Source organism: Gadus chalcogrammus, chromosome 4, assembly GCF_026213295.1.
Source record: "Gadus chalcogrammus isolate NIFS_2021 chromosome 4, NIFS_Gcha_1.0, whole genome shotgun sequence".
In the NCBI taxonomy this organism is placed as follows: Eukaryota; Metazoa; Chordata; class Actinopteri; order Gadiformes; family Gadidae; genus Gadus; species Gadus chalcogrammus.
The window spans coordinates 18,569,133-18,586,273 of NC_079415.1; the positions used below are offsets into that span (position 1 = coordinate 18,569,133).

At 44.4% G+C, this 17,141-nt stretch overlaps 1 protein-coding gene across 2 annotated transcripts; it reads right to left on the reverse strand.

Moving 5' to 3' along the window:
- Positions 1–1,689: 1,689 nt before the first annotated feature.
- LOC130381866 (3-hydroxy-3-methylglutaryl-coenzyme A reductase-like) lies at positions 1,690–16,367 on the reverse strand. 2 transcript variants are annotated; one of them, XM_056589681.1, is made up of 20 exons: positions 16,184–16,367; positions 15,474–15,678; positions 15,271–15,379; positions 15,065–15,152; positions 14,283–14,367; positions 14,095–14,200; positions 13,551–13,657; positions 13,328–13,447; positions 12,770–12,906; positions 10,705–10,991; positions 9,844–10,121; positions 9,328–9,522; positions 8,464–8,622; positions 7,154–7,311; positions 6,086–6,191; positions 4,801–4,971; positions 4,117–4,257; positions 3,256–3,414; positions 2,755–2,909; positions 1,690–2,657 (listed from the first exon to the last, which is right to left on the reverse strand). In XM_056589681.1, exons 2-20 carry the CDS (start codon positions 15,633–15,635, stop codon positions 2,618–2,620), a joined length of 2,763 nt encoding a protein of 920 aa, XP_056445656.1. In that variant the 5' UTR covers positions 15,636–15,678; positions 16,184–16,367; the 3' UTR covers positions 1,690–2,617. The 2 variants fall into 2 exon arrangements, with proteins under 2 accessions (XP_056445656.1, XP_056445655.1); XM_056589680.1 differs by having other exon boundaries at positions 15,271–15,382; positions 16,184–16,366.
- Positions 16,368–17,141: the final 774 nt, after the last annotated feature.

Here is a 17,141-nt window from a genome sequence, read left to right on the forward strand (position 1 = left end):
CCTACAACTAAATGTAAAAGGGGGTGAAATAGTATTTTTAATTCAAAGGAACAAGTGGAGAGGGAGGTCGTCAGTGGATGGCCTCCGATGACACCAGGCTTGAGCTTTAACCCTTTTTAGTCCTTCTGGTGAAAACACCGCTTATATGGTACTGATGGAAGGAGGTTATGTTTTATAAGATATTTAATGTACAATAGATATATCTTGTATTTACTGCTTGGCTTGTTTATTTTATTGCTGATGTTGCGACAACATGGCATGGCTATGATCATGTTATTTTTTGTGTTTCTAATAGTTTGTGGTCACTCGCAGTCTACGTTCGCTTTGTGTCAGAATTGACAAGAAATGCCTTAGAATTACAAAACGCTTTAGGATGAGAAAGCTTTAGAAAGTGCCTAATGGCCATTTACTCAACACTGGCTAGTCGAGATATACTGTCAACAAATCTAAAACTTACCATACACACAAACACGGATGACGTTTACGTTCAGTCAGTCCGTGGTTCAGAGCTCCCCACAGTTCGTGTTCTCCAGGACTATGGTGTCCTTCAGTTTTTTGGGTAGTCTTTGTTTTTACAAAAACGCTACATTGTAGTATCCTAGAGACCTCAAATGAATTTCAAATTTGGCATGAAGTCATGAAAAAAGAATGTGGTCAAACTGTAGTCATGTAATGCCCGGGTTAATTTATATTTAAGAAGCAATATGTCAACATACTTAGGAGTCATGGTGCTCAACAGTGGATATTTTCTTCCACTCCTCTCTTGCGTTTCAAAAGCATTCTTAACAATTAGCTTCTGAATCTGGTTTGTAATGCACGTTAACACTGAATGAGGCCACTACTTCGCTCATTAGCGTTCTGCAAGTGTTAATTAGCAAGTTTGAGCTTGATGGGAACCACTGTTACCGGGGCTTTTACCATGATTTAATCTTTAAAAGGCCCCATTTGGATACTCGTTATGTTGAGCATTGTCCCTAAACAATGCTATGATACAACTTCAATCAAAACAGTTCAATAACCTTTCAGAGGGATTCTATTTTTCAGCTGGTACTTTTTATGCTTTACTGAATTTAGCCACTTTTTTTCCGCACTACCATGTTGTAGTCAATGTAAATTAATTTAGTGATGCATTTCAGAAATTTTCCAATTCATGATCTTGATTTGTGTCCATGTCCTTCGATCTGCTGAACAGCTTTTTTTCCCATTGATTTTAAACCCTAAGATCCTGGTAGAGGATCCTTGGGTCGGGGGGGGGGGGGGGTCAGGGTGGGGCCGCGCGGGGGTGTATGATACCCGGCTGTACGCCAGGAGGACGCCCCAGCACTGAACCGATACACGACTCCTCTGGAGCTTAAACCCTGAATGTAATAATAGGGGAGAAATCCTGTAAGTGGACGGTTACACTAACGCTGTTGGGAAAACACAGCTGAGAAAATGCGGCACAGCCCTGTGTTTAGAAGGCGCAATGAATGTAAGGACGGCAATAAAGATTCATTTCAACACTTTGGCCTAGTGCTTTGACAACAAAATCACAAAACGCATCAAATAACTGGCACAATGAAACCCAATTTAGGAACGGAATAAAAGCTTAACATTACATTTTAATCGGCAATTGTATTGTAGCATGCTTGTTTTACAATTAAGGCCCCTTTAGATATGTACAGATTCTATTCATGAAATCAGAATACACTCAATAAATAAAAAATACCCTTCCAACATTTTTACATTACTCTGTACAGCTGTTCATTAAGTTAATATGGCTCTATGTGTTTTGACTCTGGGTTGACAGAGTAGTGAAATTAGTTGAGATATCACAAAAAAAGTCAGAAAATGTTGGCTTGGCTCATTGGGCATTTTCAATAGACACACTAATTACATACATACTCCATTAGGTAACACTCAACGGGGTTGTGTGCTGAACCTACAATGCATCAACATGATTTAAAAACAGACAGAACAAATGAAGGCAATACAGTGGTAGTGTAAAAAGAATTGCTATGTTAAACAATATATATCTTTTCACATTAATAGCAGCATAAACAATCATATCGGTCTGGCATGAACAATAGAATATTATTTTCTGCACATATTTTCCATTAGTAACATCGATTGCTTAGTGCCGTTCTATCAATGATCCCGAGTTAAATTCAAGGTATTTGGTGGAAAAGGCCAACGCCTTTCCGAACACACAATCCCACACAACCACTGTGTTCATATGCAGATAAAGTGGCACATGCAGTTCATATGCAGATTAGTGGTTTTTGTTTACAATTCAAACAAAAATAAACCAAGAAGTTAAGATGAATTGGATGGTGAGCAGCATCCAGTGAAGTCTGCACACAGCTTTAGATTGTTTGGCGAGCGCTGAGCAGTGCTCAGTCCGGACGTGTTCACTGCCACTCCAGTGAGATGTGGTCTCCACTTCCTGTTTCCTTGACCCGGGACATTCTGCTACTCCCTTAAAAGAACAGGTAGGGATCTTTTTTCCGAAGTCACTTTAAGATTCTTTGTTTCCTTCACCGGGATTCAGTTCAGCACTCACAACTCCATGGCAATAAAAAAGGGAAAAGCGCCGTATTAGTGTTTTCTTCATCACGCTCTCGACTCCAACTCTGCCTCAAGACTGCGCTGGCGTCTCCGACAAGTTGGCTTTAGATCTAACGGATGGAAGAGACGACAAAATGATAAATAAATAAGCAACCCTGCTTATGATGCATCAGGTATTCACAACAACACGTTTAAAACCAAACGTACCTGTTGTGGGTCATGTGACTTTTGACCAGGTGACCGGCGGCCAGGGCGGCCATCAGCGACAGCTCCCCCGCCAGCACGGCACCGCAGACCACACGGGCCAGCTGGCGGGCGTTCTCCCCCGGGTGGCCCGGGCTAGAGCCCTGCACCCCCAGCATCTGACCAGGAACACATCGTTAGTCTGACCAGGGACACATCGTTAGTCTGACCAGGGACACATCGTTAGTCTGACCAGGGACACATTGTTAGTCTCCTCTCCTGTTCCTACACAGCGCTGTGAGCTGCAGTCTCATGTCCGCAGCTCTAAGGTTCTCCATTTATAATGCTGTCAGAAATGTTATTTAATGATTTGGATATTGCACTTGGGTGACATTGAGATTTTGATCATATTTTCATGAATCCTCCATCACTGGGTTTCATGTCTCCACTCCAGCGGCCGCGTTAATGACTGTCCACTAGCGCCCCCTCCCAGAGGACCGTTTCCTCCCCCCTGAGGCTCAGTACCTGCAGACAGGCTTGCTGTGGGGGCAGGTTGGTGCCTCCGCCCACGGTGCCCAGCTCGATGGAGGGCATGGTGCAGCTGATGTAGAGGTCCTCTCCCCCGGGGCCCGACGCCTCCATCTGGGTGATGCAGTTGGAGCTGCCCACTGTCTGGGCCGGGTCCTGGGCAGAGGGGGGGGTCAGAGAGGTTAGGAGGGTTTACCAGCACCCTGCACTACGGGGCCTTCAGGGGGCGCTCAGCCCTCTGGCCTGGCTGAGGGACCGAGACTCAGTCTTGTACAAGAGCAAACTCTTCATATGAGACGGTAACCAGGGCCCTGACTCCCTGTGGTCACTAAAGATACTATAGCACTCATCACTAGAGTAGGGGGCTAACCCCGGTGTCTCACTCATCACTAGAGTAGGGGGCTAACCCCGGTGTCTACTCATCAATAGAGTAGGGGGCTAACCCCGGTGTCTGACTCATCACTAGAGTAGGGGGCTAACCCCGGTGTCTCACTCATCACTAGAGTAGGGGGCTAACCCCGGTGTCTCACTCATCACTAGAGTAGGGGGCTAACCCCGGTGTCTCACTCATCACTAGAGTAGGGGGCTAACCCCGGTGTCTCACTCATCACTAGAGTAGGGGGCTAACCCCTGTGTCCAGTTCAAAGCCCAAACAGGCTTCTGTACCAACATTGGCCTCCTAATCATCCCCTGGTCTCTCATTGGACCTTGTTACCCATGATGGCGTGGCAAGCCTTCTGGTGCAGCCTTGCTGCAATGCAACACCAAGGCGGTTGCTAAGCCCTGGCAGTGGATGAGGTGTCATACACCCACACCCTATGTTAAGCGACTTAGTGTCCGAATTACTCTGGTGCTCACCTGTCCGCAGGCGATGTAGATGGCGGCCACGATGTTGGCGGCATGGGCGTTGAAGCCCCCGATGCTGCCCGCCATCACAGAGCCCACCAGGTTCTTGTTGATATTCAGGTCAACCAGGGCAGCCGTGCTGGTCTTCAACACCTGTAGCAGGTCATGTCAGTTCAATTTTATTTGTTTATCCCTTTATCACAGTTAGTCTCAAAGGGCTCAACAGGCCGTATTAACTACCATTCAACAATTTGGGGTCACTTAGAATTGTCACTAAGAATTAAGAAATTAAGATACCATTAAATTAATCAGAAATACAGTCTAGACCTTGTTAATGGGGTAAATTACTATTCGAGCTGGAAACTGCAGATTTTTTATGTACAACCGTTTATTTTTATCTACATAGGTATAGCCCATTTCGAGCAACCATCACAACTGTGTTCTAATGGTACTTTGTTTAGCTCATCGTGTTAAAAGGCTTATTGATGATTAGTAAACCCTTATGCAATTATGTTAGGACCGCTAAAAACTGTTTAAAAGTGTGACTTTTCATGGCAAACATGAAATTGTCTGGGTGACCCCCAGATTAGGGTTATCAGGTTATTACGGCGCACCTATTAAAATGGGATATAGAAAACCGGGACCAGAGCATTTGCAGTTGAATGAACATTGGATCACAGAACAACGTCCAGGTACCTCTCGCACCACCCTGGCCGGGATGGTGGCCTCGCACACGGCCGCCTTGCCCCGGCCCAGGATCCAGTTGATGGCGGCGGGCTTCTTGTCCGTGCAGTAGTTCCCGCTGACGGACAGGACCTCCACGTCAGGGTACTGCTGCTGGAGGCTTTGCAGTGCCTGCTCTGTACCCTGGAGGGGGACGGAGGGGAGACATGACACACAGAAGGGGTCCAATAATAGACAAAGAGAAGAATAAGGGATTCCACCATTGCTACAGCACCATTTAAAGACATATAGTTCATTGGTTCTAACCAACAAACCGCAGCAGTGTGCGAGAGCCTGTGGAACATGCATTGATGTTATGGACTGATTTTTGAGTATCGCCACTGATTTTCCCGAATTGATTCGATTCCGATTCAAAAGGTCCGGAATCGATTAATGCCGATTCGATCCAATTCAGTCAGATATATTTTAGTTGCAATACGTATTTTGCTTGGATATGAAATATATTCTCATAGAATTAATGCTGTAAATTGTACAAAGAACCCTCTGATCTGGTGCATTATTAAAAATTGTAATATATAAACTAAGAATTTACCCAAAAGCAGTAACATGAATGTACTTTTTTATCAAACATGACCAACAGCCTTTCCAAAAAGATAGGCTGACCAAGGCACTCTTCTTAAATTTAAAAAAGCTTTAATAAATAGGCTAATTCATAATGGAATTCTTAAGTTGCCAACCACCTGTCAGGCTTACATTATATCTTATTTGCATCAGATTCTGTACAGAAGTCAAGGAAGTGCTCTAACAAAGAATGTAATGAAAGGACAAAATCTGGACAGATCTGAGCAGCACACTGGGATAGAGAGAACCTTGAATGGGTAACATAAGGTTTTTCAAACTGTGGGGCACACCTCCCCTAGGAGGCGCCAGAACTCTTCAGGGGGGGTGTAATGTGAGAAAATGAATAAATAAATAAATAAATAAATAAAAGCCTGTGCTCATCAAAGAAACAAACTCATTGCGCCCACTAAAGTAGAGATGAGCGAAAATTTGGCTAAACTGGCAGTTTACAGATAGATTTTTTAAAGGGACAAGGATTTTATAATGTGTTAAAGAATAAAAATATCTTTAAAAAATGGACAAAGATGTTTAAAAATATGTTTAAAATGTGTAAAAGATTTTTAATATCACACAGATGTCTTTGAAATGTTTCAATGATGTGGAAAAGAACGAAAATATATTTTCCACATTTCCACAAAAAGTTTGCATTCGGTTATTTGAATCCAGCGCTACAGACCTTGGAGAGCATGTTCATGCCCATGGCGTCCCCGGTCTGCGACTGGAAGCGGATGTACAGGTTCCTCCCAGCCAGGCCCACATGCAGCTTCTCCAGGCGGGCAAACCTAAACGGAAACACAATGAGGATTTAGCCCCCACACATCCTACAAGGTGGATCAGCGTTTAGGCCTGCAGGAACACATCTCTATTATTATTAATCATATATTATTATAATACAGAATATTTCCTTCATGCTTTTCCTTTATGCTTAGTTAGTATAGCATTTTACATGTGGGATTCAAATAACAAAGGAGTGCTGACCTCAGGTCTGCTCTAAGGCCTCCTCCACCAGTGCTACAGTAACCCTGCGTTCACACCAAAAGATGCAAAAAGATGCCGCGCAGCATGATCCCATTTGATTTGCAGCGCACGGCAAGATTTGATTTGCAGCGCAGCACGCCCGTTCAGGTATTTTGCGGCGCGACAAATGCTGCTCGAGTTGAAATATTTCTTTTTTATAACTTTTCGGCAGCAAACGCGTGATGACAGCCAATCAGCGTTCAACAGCGTTGCCAAAGCTGTGTTTTGTGTTCCCCTCAAAGCTGCATCCATATATGCATGGCATGCCGAGCAGGCGATTTGTTACGATGGCCCATTGTTAACAGTAGGTAACGTGTTTACGTGGGTGAATAATTTAACTGTTTTGCACCACTTTACTATCTCTCTTGTAAAACCAATCCTTGCAGACATTTGGAAATAAACATGTCCTCTGCCGTCCCATGTCCATTGAGACAACATTGGGCAATGTTGCCGTGTCATGTTTTTGCTGGTTTTGATGTGTCTGAGCTGAGCCAAATGCCTGGCCAGGGGAGGAGAAACTTTTGCGGCGCAGCAGAAGTTTTGCTGCGCCGCAAAACTTTGGCGACAACGCGTTCGGGCAGCAAATGCATCTTTTGGTGCGAACGCAGGGTAAGAGTGCTGACCTCAGGTCTGCTCTGAGGCCTCCTCCACCAGTACTACAGTGAGAGTGCTGACCTCAGGTCTGCTCTGAGGCCTCCTCCACCAGTACTACAGTAAGGGTGCTGACCTGCTAGTCTGGTCGAAGGCCTCCTTCATCCCACAGAAGCCGTCGGTGGTCTCCAGCCAGGCTTTGACCTCTGCGGCCCTGCAGGCGGAGGCCAGCCTCACCACGGGGCCCCTGGTCATCCCGTCAGAGAGCACCCTGCTGCTGCACCCGCCACTCAGCTGCACCGAGGACACCGTAAGATTAGGGAACAGGTTAGAATGGTACATACCGGAGGATGAATGGGCGTACTGTGATTGAGGTCATCTTTCTGTCTATTCATCTATCAATTATTTGATGGGTTAGACGAGGCTGAAACATGCATACTATTCATTCAAATGGCTTTACCTTTGATTGAGAGCAAGAGCTAATGAAAATATAATTATTATTTAAGATATAGTACCATTCCCTATACTGGTCACATTTTACATCCATCCATCCATCCATCCATCCATCAATCCTGTTGGGAAGGATACTTTTAAAATGCATTTATACAACAGGTGGCTTAAATCCAGCGATCTGATTGGTTCATAACTGTTGTATAATGAGCGTATACATAACTGCTATGACGCCCAATCATTTTGTGAAAGTTTGCATATCACTCCGCGCCTGGAAGTAGAAACAGTTCCAAAGTAAAAAATATGTTGAATGATGGAGAGGGTGTAAATGTTGTTACTCCGGGAGTGAGCGAGGCGATGGAGAGAATAACGAAAGCTTAGGCACACGGCGAGTGAACTGCTCCATAGGATAAATTGCCGGCGAACCGCTCTAGCCGAGCCTTCTCTCGGAGGGACGCTAAAGTGTGTTGCATAGCGACAGTCGTGCATTTTGAAGGCAGCCAGGAGGGACTACCTTTTTGTATTCTTTAATAAAACAGCTACTTTGACTTTCTTGGTTTCTTTTTAAATGTAGTGTGTCTATGACTTTAGTTTTGCCATAATAGTAACCGTGCGCGTCGGGCCGAACAACGCCCCTTAACAGTGGTATAATGAGCACATACCACAGCCTGTCGTGATCTATTGCTTAATTATACAGTAGGTATGGGACGGTCCCAATAAGCGCCACGCCCGCACCCATTCAATCAAGTTGGAATAAAGCCAGAGTATAGCCTGTGTATAATCAACACTCATTCATTCATTGAAGACTCGTGCAAAAAAAAATCTCAATTGAAATTCCTATTTTTGGAATTCTTGTTAAAATATTTCACCCATTCTTAATTCTGATTAATGTCTAGCTTTTCCTTTCCATGTGACATCCTTATTTCCATCTGGGATTAATCTAGTGAGGAGATCTTATCTTTTAACATCACAATGACGTGGCTCTCCATCACCTACACATAGAGTCCTGCATCCCCTGTTGGTGCTGGCCACCAGACAGCCCTCGGTGGTCGCCATGGGGACGTGGAACTGTGCTCCGTCCATTAAGAGTGGCCCGGCCACACCCACTGGTACCGGCATGTAGCCAATGACGTTCTCACAGCAGTTACCCATCACCTGCAGCAGGACACACGATGAGACATGAGGAGAGGTAGAATTTGATTGGCCCTCCATGTTCAGGGTGGACGAGTTAATGTTAACTTTTGATTCCCTTTATTGGAAACCCTTGGAACACAACATTTAAGCTATCCACCTCTCTAATTGTATTGAATAACAATTTTAAAAGGATTACAATTTTCTTTAAAAACATTCCTTACACATCTTTGATGAGGTCTTGGCCACCACTTGACTTTTACATTTACGTTTCAACCTGGTCTCTCAGGAATCCGTGAAATGACCACGGACGCTCAACTCAAAATCCGTTGAGCGTCCGAGAAAATTCCGTTGGCACGTCAGACAATTTAAGTGATTCCGTGAGGCCACCACGGATTTTGAGTTAAGTGTCCGTGGTCATTTCACGGATTCCTGTGAGACCAGGTCGTTACGGTTACATTAAGGGTATTTAGCAGATGCCCTAAATCCTATCCAAAGCGACTTACAATAAGTACATTTGTCAGAAGAAGGAGAAACAACAATATATGGCGGTCGGTAGAGCAGTACAGTAGTGCCATTCACCACCAATCACTAGATTAACCCATTCCCCGTACACAACAAAGATAGCTAGGATAAGATGCTACACAACTGAGTACATTTTTTGAGTGCCAGGATGTACAACATACAGTAAGTTGAATCTTGAAGCATGCAGTGCGCCAGCAGGCTCACCTTGGAGTAGTCGTAGTGCCTGAAGGGCAGCCGGTCCAGGGCGTTTGGGACTGGCAGTCTGGAGGACAGCATGTCCCTCCTGATGGCCACGCCCCGCTCTGCGTCCTGCAGCACCGCCTCCAGCCTGTAGGCCAGGATATCGCGGGAGGTCACCAGCTTCTGCACCTCTGCGTCGCTGAGATGTCCGGCCCCTCTCTGTCAGGGTCATGGCAGTGGAATAACCACAACAATTAGGATGAAAACAAAACACAACCGCAAATATCTGGTTTGCGTGTGGACACCTATGCATTCATTGTTCACAAATGACTAACTTTTGCTGGTAATAGTTTATTGTCTCAATGTCACATTATAATAAAATAATTATACAATTACAAATGTTGTTAAACATTGAGACAGACTTAATTACTCAAATTGTACGGCTGAATGATGGCTCAATGCACAAAAATTGAAATCATTGTGAGGCGCAGCCCCTAAGCCAGAATTCCCAAAACATATTTTCTCTGCTTTCTACCTCACCTGGGGATCAGCCAGGATGTCTAGACACTCGTCAAGGCTGCGGGGGTCTTCGTCCTCAGAGGAGGACGGGGTCGATGCAGGAGTCCCTGCTGGAGAGTCCACTGGGACTGATCCACAGTGGTGGGAGGTGGAGGAGGAGGGGGGGGAGGGGGAGGAGGAGGAGGGGGAGGGGGAGGGGGTCTGTGCAGGAGTCCCTGCTGGAGAGTCCACTGGGACTGATCCACAGCAGCCGTTCTGCTCTGCGAACACTTTGGCCTCAGTCGCCTTTCCTCTGGAAACTGAAAACCAAAAAAGTTTACACTGTAATCTCCCATAGCAACCAGGCAAAACATTCCATAATAAATTATAGGCATAATATGTATTACGGCCACTATTCGCTCAATCTGTTTGAATTAGCCCAAGTAACATAGCGATGTATTTGCTAACTTACCATTATATGAGTGACTTCCCAAACAGCTGTTGAAAATGTTATGTGGGGAAGCCCAGCGCTGTTATCCGTAGTCAAAACAAATCATAGAAATAACTAAAAATAACTTGGTGAGCGCTTTGTACCTTGTTGTATCTAAACTGTACCCATTAGCTCTGTGGCTGGCATGTCAAAGCAGCACGTCGTAGTGAGATGGGTCAATCTAAAATATCACATCAATACATGGGATCTCTACGGTTTCGCATATTTTCCTCGACGGTAGAGGAATACGACGCCATTGATTGGTTTTGAACATTGTTGGAATAATGTGAGAACACTACTCGACAACATATAAAACACAAGTTAGGTCGCTCGGGATATCCCACTCCGGAAACATCAGACATCGCACCTATCATCATACTCTGTGAGCGTGATGTTCTGAGGGCCAAACTCACGTTTCTCTGTGAGGCCACTCCCAGGCTGGCAGCTCGGGGTCTCCCAGGGCCAGGCCGGCCAGGCGGGGCCGCTAGTGGCCAGTGGCTTAGCCCCCCCGGGGATCCGGGGAGTTATGAGGGCCGCGGGGTCCTGCCTGCAGCAACTCTCTGGGGCCCCTCTGTGGGGGCCCATGATGGGGCTTGTGATGGACAGGGAGGACTCGGCATCGCTCGGCTCAAAGAAGACGTACTTGAGGGCCAGCAGCAGGGCGAGCAGCAGGCTGACCGCCTGCTCCAGGAGGTCCATGCTGAGGGACATGAAGGGTTGGGAGCTCTTAGTTCTGAGAAAATACTAACACAATAAAAACTATAAATACATAAAGGTTTCTTTTTTTATGGTTATCCATAGAAAGGAACCGAAGTCTAATTTAACACAACATAAAAAAGGTTTTTAATGTGTTCAGATCGTCTTTCCAAGAATCCATAGGCGTCAACTAGGGCTGCACGGACCGGTATTAGGAAAACATGCAATATTCAATAGCATTATTCTATATTAAGATAACGATTAGGGGTGTAAATCTCTGGTTTCATCACGATACGATATTATATCGATTCATTGGACAACGATACGATATTTGCCGATATCAAAAGTCTGCCGCGATACGATACGATACGATTTGATTCAGGGGCATGCGATCGATATGAGACGATATCATATGCCCATTTAACACAACCTCTTACAATCACATCAACTTAATTATAATTTCATCATTTTATTTCTTTGCTCTTCCGGATATTTAAAACAAAAACAATCCATTTTTAATACAAATAATAAAGTGCCACATAATTGCATTTAAGTGCCAAAGGTTTTTTATGGCTTAAATTAAAGAGCCTGTAATGATCTTTCATTTTGAACGTAGACCATTCCCAACCGATCTGTGTGGATAGTTTTCTTCTAAAAACAAAACATCCCTCGGAATCATCTTGGCTGTAAAGATAAGCCGTCTGTGTTGCCAGATTGGGCACATTTTTCAGCCCGATTTGGCTCCTATTAATCACGTTAGGCTGGAAAAACGGGACGTATGCCCAATCTGGCAACACAAAACGAAACTAGACATCCTCGCGCTCACACATGTGCTCGCTGTTGCTTAACCGGTGAATGGATACGAGCGGCTTGGCGCTTTGCGCAGAAATAGTTTCACAAACACCCGCGAAAGGAGATATATAATAATAAAAGCGTGTAATACAGCGATATGCATCGATGTTTGGGCGTTGCATCGATGCAGCTGGATCGTTCGCCAATCAATCGATGTATCGATCTACATCGATGTATCGTTACACCCCTAATAACGATATCACTTGTGATATTTAATGTTATGGTTCACTCTACTTAAAAATAAATGTTTAAAAAAATAAATGCATTGTTTCCATTCCAACATTATTTCTTTGGGAAAAATACAGCTACATCTGCAATGCTGGCCATAAGTCACCTTGGCCCCTTTAACCTTTTCTGATATTGTTACAAAATGAAATTGTCATTGACATATCACTCCAACTGCCATGTCTCAACTTAAACTGCAGTGCTTCCCCCAGCATTGTATGGTTTGAACTGAAACCGTCACCAAAGACCGCAGGGCCATGAGACAACTTGTGTGTTAATTATCGCAGGCATCGGTCGGGTAACGGGCCAAATATTAACAGGTCCGGGCGAGTGTGGATTTAATTTGGACATTATCACAGGTGACAGGTCGGATCCGGTGCTGAATTTTGCGGGTGAGTCTCAAATTAACCTGTGCACCCTGGCGTAGACTACATTTTATCGAATTTGAACTAATCTTTGTGGCACGTCTATCGCAAGCGTTGATAGCGCGATAACGATACATTTTCGATATAGCATGCAGACGTAGTGTCAACAGTCCCAGTCTGTATTTCAACTCAGACATATTAAAAATGCATTTCCTAGATGGGGTCGCGAGTACACAAATGTTTGTAGCAGTTGTGTGAATGAAACATCTTATAAATCAAAAACAAACGCACGCTGAATAGTTGGCGCTTACCAACACAGAACCAGATGGCCTGAACTCACCTGCCCAGCTCCCCGGGCCACATTCGATCTCCGGAGCCCATCCTGCTGGCGAGGGGCCCTTCCTCCGAGGTACGGTTGTGCCCCAGCTGGTTGGTAGCTAATCGAGAGTGGGCGTGGACCAGCACCAGGCCCAGGGACTGGGGAGACACAGCCACGGTCTCACTTGTAGTCAGTGGCAGGTAACAAGCATAGGAACAACCACTGCTTTTGAACATGCTTAGAAAAATACATGATTCTAGTTCTGCCACTAACCATCATTTTCACATTCAAAACAAATGTTTTTTTTTTTTTTATCAAATCATTTAATCTGAAAAAATGTGAAGGACATCACAAGTTACCATAGTCCAAAGTCACGTCTTACATTTGTTTGCTTAAAGCAGCCAAGAAGAAAATAGGTATTTCTTTTACAGGTTGGGCATTAACCATGAACAAATAAGAATTTCTGTAGCATCAAGTCGCAAAATCTTTGAAATTCTACTTTGTAATGATATTAGACTAATGTTCTGTCCATCAACTCATGGTTGCAGCCCTATATGTCCTAGCAATAATCAGACTCACCATGATAATCTTCACCCTCTGAGTGACTGGGTTCGGCTTGTTGACCTCCTCTTCCTCCAACACACGAGCGAAGTGGCTCAGCTGCCAGACAGGGCGGCCCTCACGACATTCCCTGGACAACTACAAAACAAACTGAGAACCTTCCTCAGAAGTACCACCACTTTGACTGGGCTCTTCAGCCACTTGTTTTCCTACTCTGTAGCTGTTGTTTGGACATGGTTACCTCCAGGACCAGGGAGACGCAAGCAGGGAAGAAGGTCATGAAGACCAGGTAGTTGGCCAGGACGGACATGCAGCCAAAACAGCACATTATCTCCAGCTGAGGAACGCCTGCAAGATGAAAAGATAACATTAATACGACATTCACCCTTAACAAGATTACCACAGAAAGGTCAAACATGGGCATGTCCAAGGCTATAGCCTTTCCTTCTAGAACACCAATGGCCCAAGTGTCCAAGTTTAAGTTTTAAAACATGGAACATATGGTTTATTTGTTTGTTACATCATAAAATTTTTTATAGCTGTAGGGATTGCTAAAGCGTGTGTTTATAATGGTTGGTCACAAAGCTTTGTGCATACAAATAAGAGTTCAGTTATGTTGTTATAAAAGCTCAAATTGCAGTAGACCCTGGTCTAAACCCTTCACTCATCATATGAAACAGCATAAGGAATTGCTAAACTGGGTGTTTTTTTACAGGGTGACTCCCTTGAAGTGCACTTCTTCTCAAAACATATTGAGAGAACTTCTGAAAGGCCACACAGAATACCTGACATGGTCCCCACTCCGATGACCAGGCACTCCACAAGAGCGTCCAGGGTGAAGGTGGGGCCCAGGATGGACATGCCATGGGCAATATTCTCCCTAACCTCCTCCTAAGGGGGAAGGTCACACTGTGTTACAGCATTTAGAGAACAATTCAGACAAAATCAGGTCAAAACAAGCAGGATTTCTTACCTGAGAATTTGAGCTGAGGGCAAATTTGGCCAAAGCACAAGCTTTGGACAGGTCGATGAGCAGGAGAAAGAATGGAAGGGCTTCACTGCAGGACAAGATGGATAATATTATGTACACATTTAGCAGTGCTCAAATTACCACCAAGTCAATTATATCATCTTTCAGTTTTCCTCGCTCTATGCTTACTGCATAGACAAACTAAAGCGGATGAACGTTTTCTGAACAAGGGATGGATTATTTCAATATATTAATCTAACCTTAATGGAATCATAAAACAGTTCTAAATTAACAGATATTCCCCATTCTAACTTAGAGCATCAAGCATGGTAGCCTGGCTCCGCCCGCCTACGTACTTCCGCTCAATTGAAATTTCCCTTAAGTACTAGGTCTGGGTCTGCGGTATGTTAGTGGGTTTTCTCCGTCCAATCAGCGAACAGAGCTAGTGGCTGAGAGCAATGGCGTTAAAGTCAGCTCTCTTTGATGGACATCTTCACGCACGGTGTTTGGTTTGTTTACAGCCTGCGCGCAACGTGATTCCCGGCCAAACGTTTGCGATTGGTTATGGCAGATCCAGAGTGGCACTGGTCAGATTCAATAGTTTTAAACTGCATCAGACCCGCCTTCAAGTGAGTTAACATTTGTCAATTGAGTAGGTCCAGACTCTCTGTGTAAATTAAATGAAGTACGAAAGTTTGGTAGGACCAGGCTACAAGCATGGCACTCAACTTTTAGAAACAAGTTGTTACGTTCGTGATTTACAACTTGTTAATATTTATACTCACTTGAGACCCGTCAGCTCTTTCCCGGAGAAGTGAAAGACCACTGTACTAAACACAAAGCTGGAGAATACAGTGAATAACCCTGCAATACCTAAAGAGATCCAGAAAGAGAAACTTAATGATCATCAATGTGGAACAATTAAAAGGATCACATTGAGGGCAACATATTCATTAGATCAAGAAGGTAAGCAGGTCTCCCTCACACTTACCAAGGATGTATTTGGAGCCCAGTTGACGGAGGTTCTTGAACTGAAAGTATATGTAGACGATGGCCATGCAGCGCGTGACGGTCAACATGATGACATCGCTGCTCGCAATCTTCTGGAAGATTAGGAACAAATGAGGACATGAGCCATCATCTTACTTTAACGTTAACATCATCCTATAAAGAAGCTCGACCTTAACGCCTCACCTCCTGACGCTTTGGGCACTCATCCCAGCGGCACACCTGGCTACTGGCCACGAAGCTGTTCAAGGACATGAGACACACTGTGATAGCGATGGTTCCCACTATCACTTCCAGTGGGTGGGATGCGACCAGCAGGCCGTGCAGCCTGAAGAGCCGGCTCAGCATTCTTCTGACTGCCTTTCCACCAACTCCTGGTTCTCGAACCAAACTGTATAGACAGAGACAACTTGTTTTATCCAATAGTGGCGACCCCTTCCTCTGGTGTGGAATCACCGCATACATATGGTTATATGAGGTCTTCCAACAATATGACCTGCTGATTAGTAATGGTGTATAACATTATTATCTCCCGACCACTCCGACACGATGTCTGACGTCCATTATTAGACATCTGCCACTTCACTTCTCTGTGTTTAAAACATCCACACTTTCAAATAATTTCTCTACTTTTAACTATCGCGTTAAATGTCTCCACGTCTCACTGGTTGACTGAGTGACAGTGTCTAAAGGTTGCAAGTCAGAGCCCGCTCAGCTCATCACACCAGCCCTGTCAGAAGGCTGTCAGCTCCACACAGAGCGTTAGCATCATCGTTAGCATCGTGCTAGCGGTTTAGTATGAACTTAGTCCAGAGTTTACACAAGGTCATCTCGTGACAGAGTCTATGTATATACAGTATTGTCTTCATCGGACCGATTGTTAACAGTGGGCTTACCTTAATGGTGACTTTCCGCGTTCATCTGGCGTTGATTTGACAGTAACACGCCATGACCCGTCCAACTCTCAGGAGCACTGATGTAATCCTCCCCGCATCAACATGGCGACCCGGAAGCGACCAGGAAGCTCAGTGGTGACGTCTTCGACTTCTTCTTCTTCTTCTTCTTCTTCTTCTTCTTCTTCTTCTTCTTCTTCTTCTTCTTCTTCTTCTGCTACTACTTCTTCTTTTTCTTTTTGTTTATTGGCGGGTAGTAACCATAGCTTTCTTGTTGCATACCGCCACCAGCTGTATCGGAGTATGTAACAACAGCATTTATGTATTTTTCTAGGATTAGTTATTATAAGAAAAAAAAAAAGGAAACAGATAAATAAATAAGTAAGTGGGTACATAGACAGTACCCACTTACTGGGGGGGGGGTTAGGCTATATAAATTCTAAATTATTTCAATTAATCCTGTCCCCTATAACTATAAGTATTTGATCGCTGCCTTCTAAGTGATACACCCTTACACCCTCTCCTGCTGTATGCCACCTAGACTCCACATTCTTCCTGCTCTCTGCAATTTATCAGCCAACATCATTCTCTGCTCCATGTATCTCTCACACTCCATCAATACACGTTCCACAGTTTCTGTTTTCCATATTCACACCCATCGGTTCCCCTTTTCCCTATTAATAATAAAGTTGTATTTAGTCTTGTATGTCCTATTCTCATTATTGTAAGCACTGCTCCCTCCCTTCTATTTTTCCCTTTAACACCATGCACACCTACATTTCTTTGTATATTATAATAATTTCTCTGTCCCATCTATCTTGCCACTTTTTTATTACTTTTTTTTTTATATTGCTTTAGCTTCAATGCTGCTTTACCAGAAGGATTATCGATTATATTATTCATTTTTGTTGCTATTTTGGCAGTTTTGTCTGCTCCCTCATTCCCTTTGATTCCTACATGG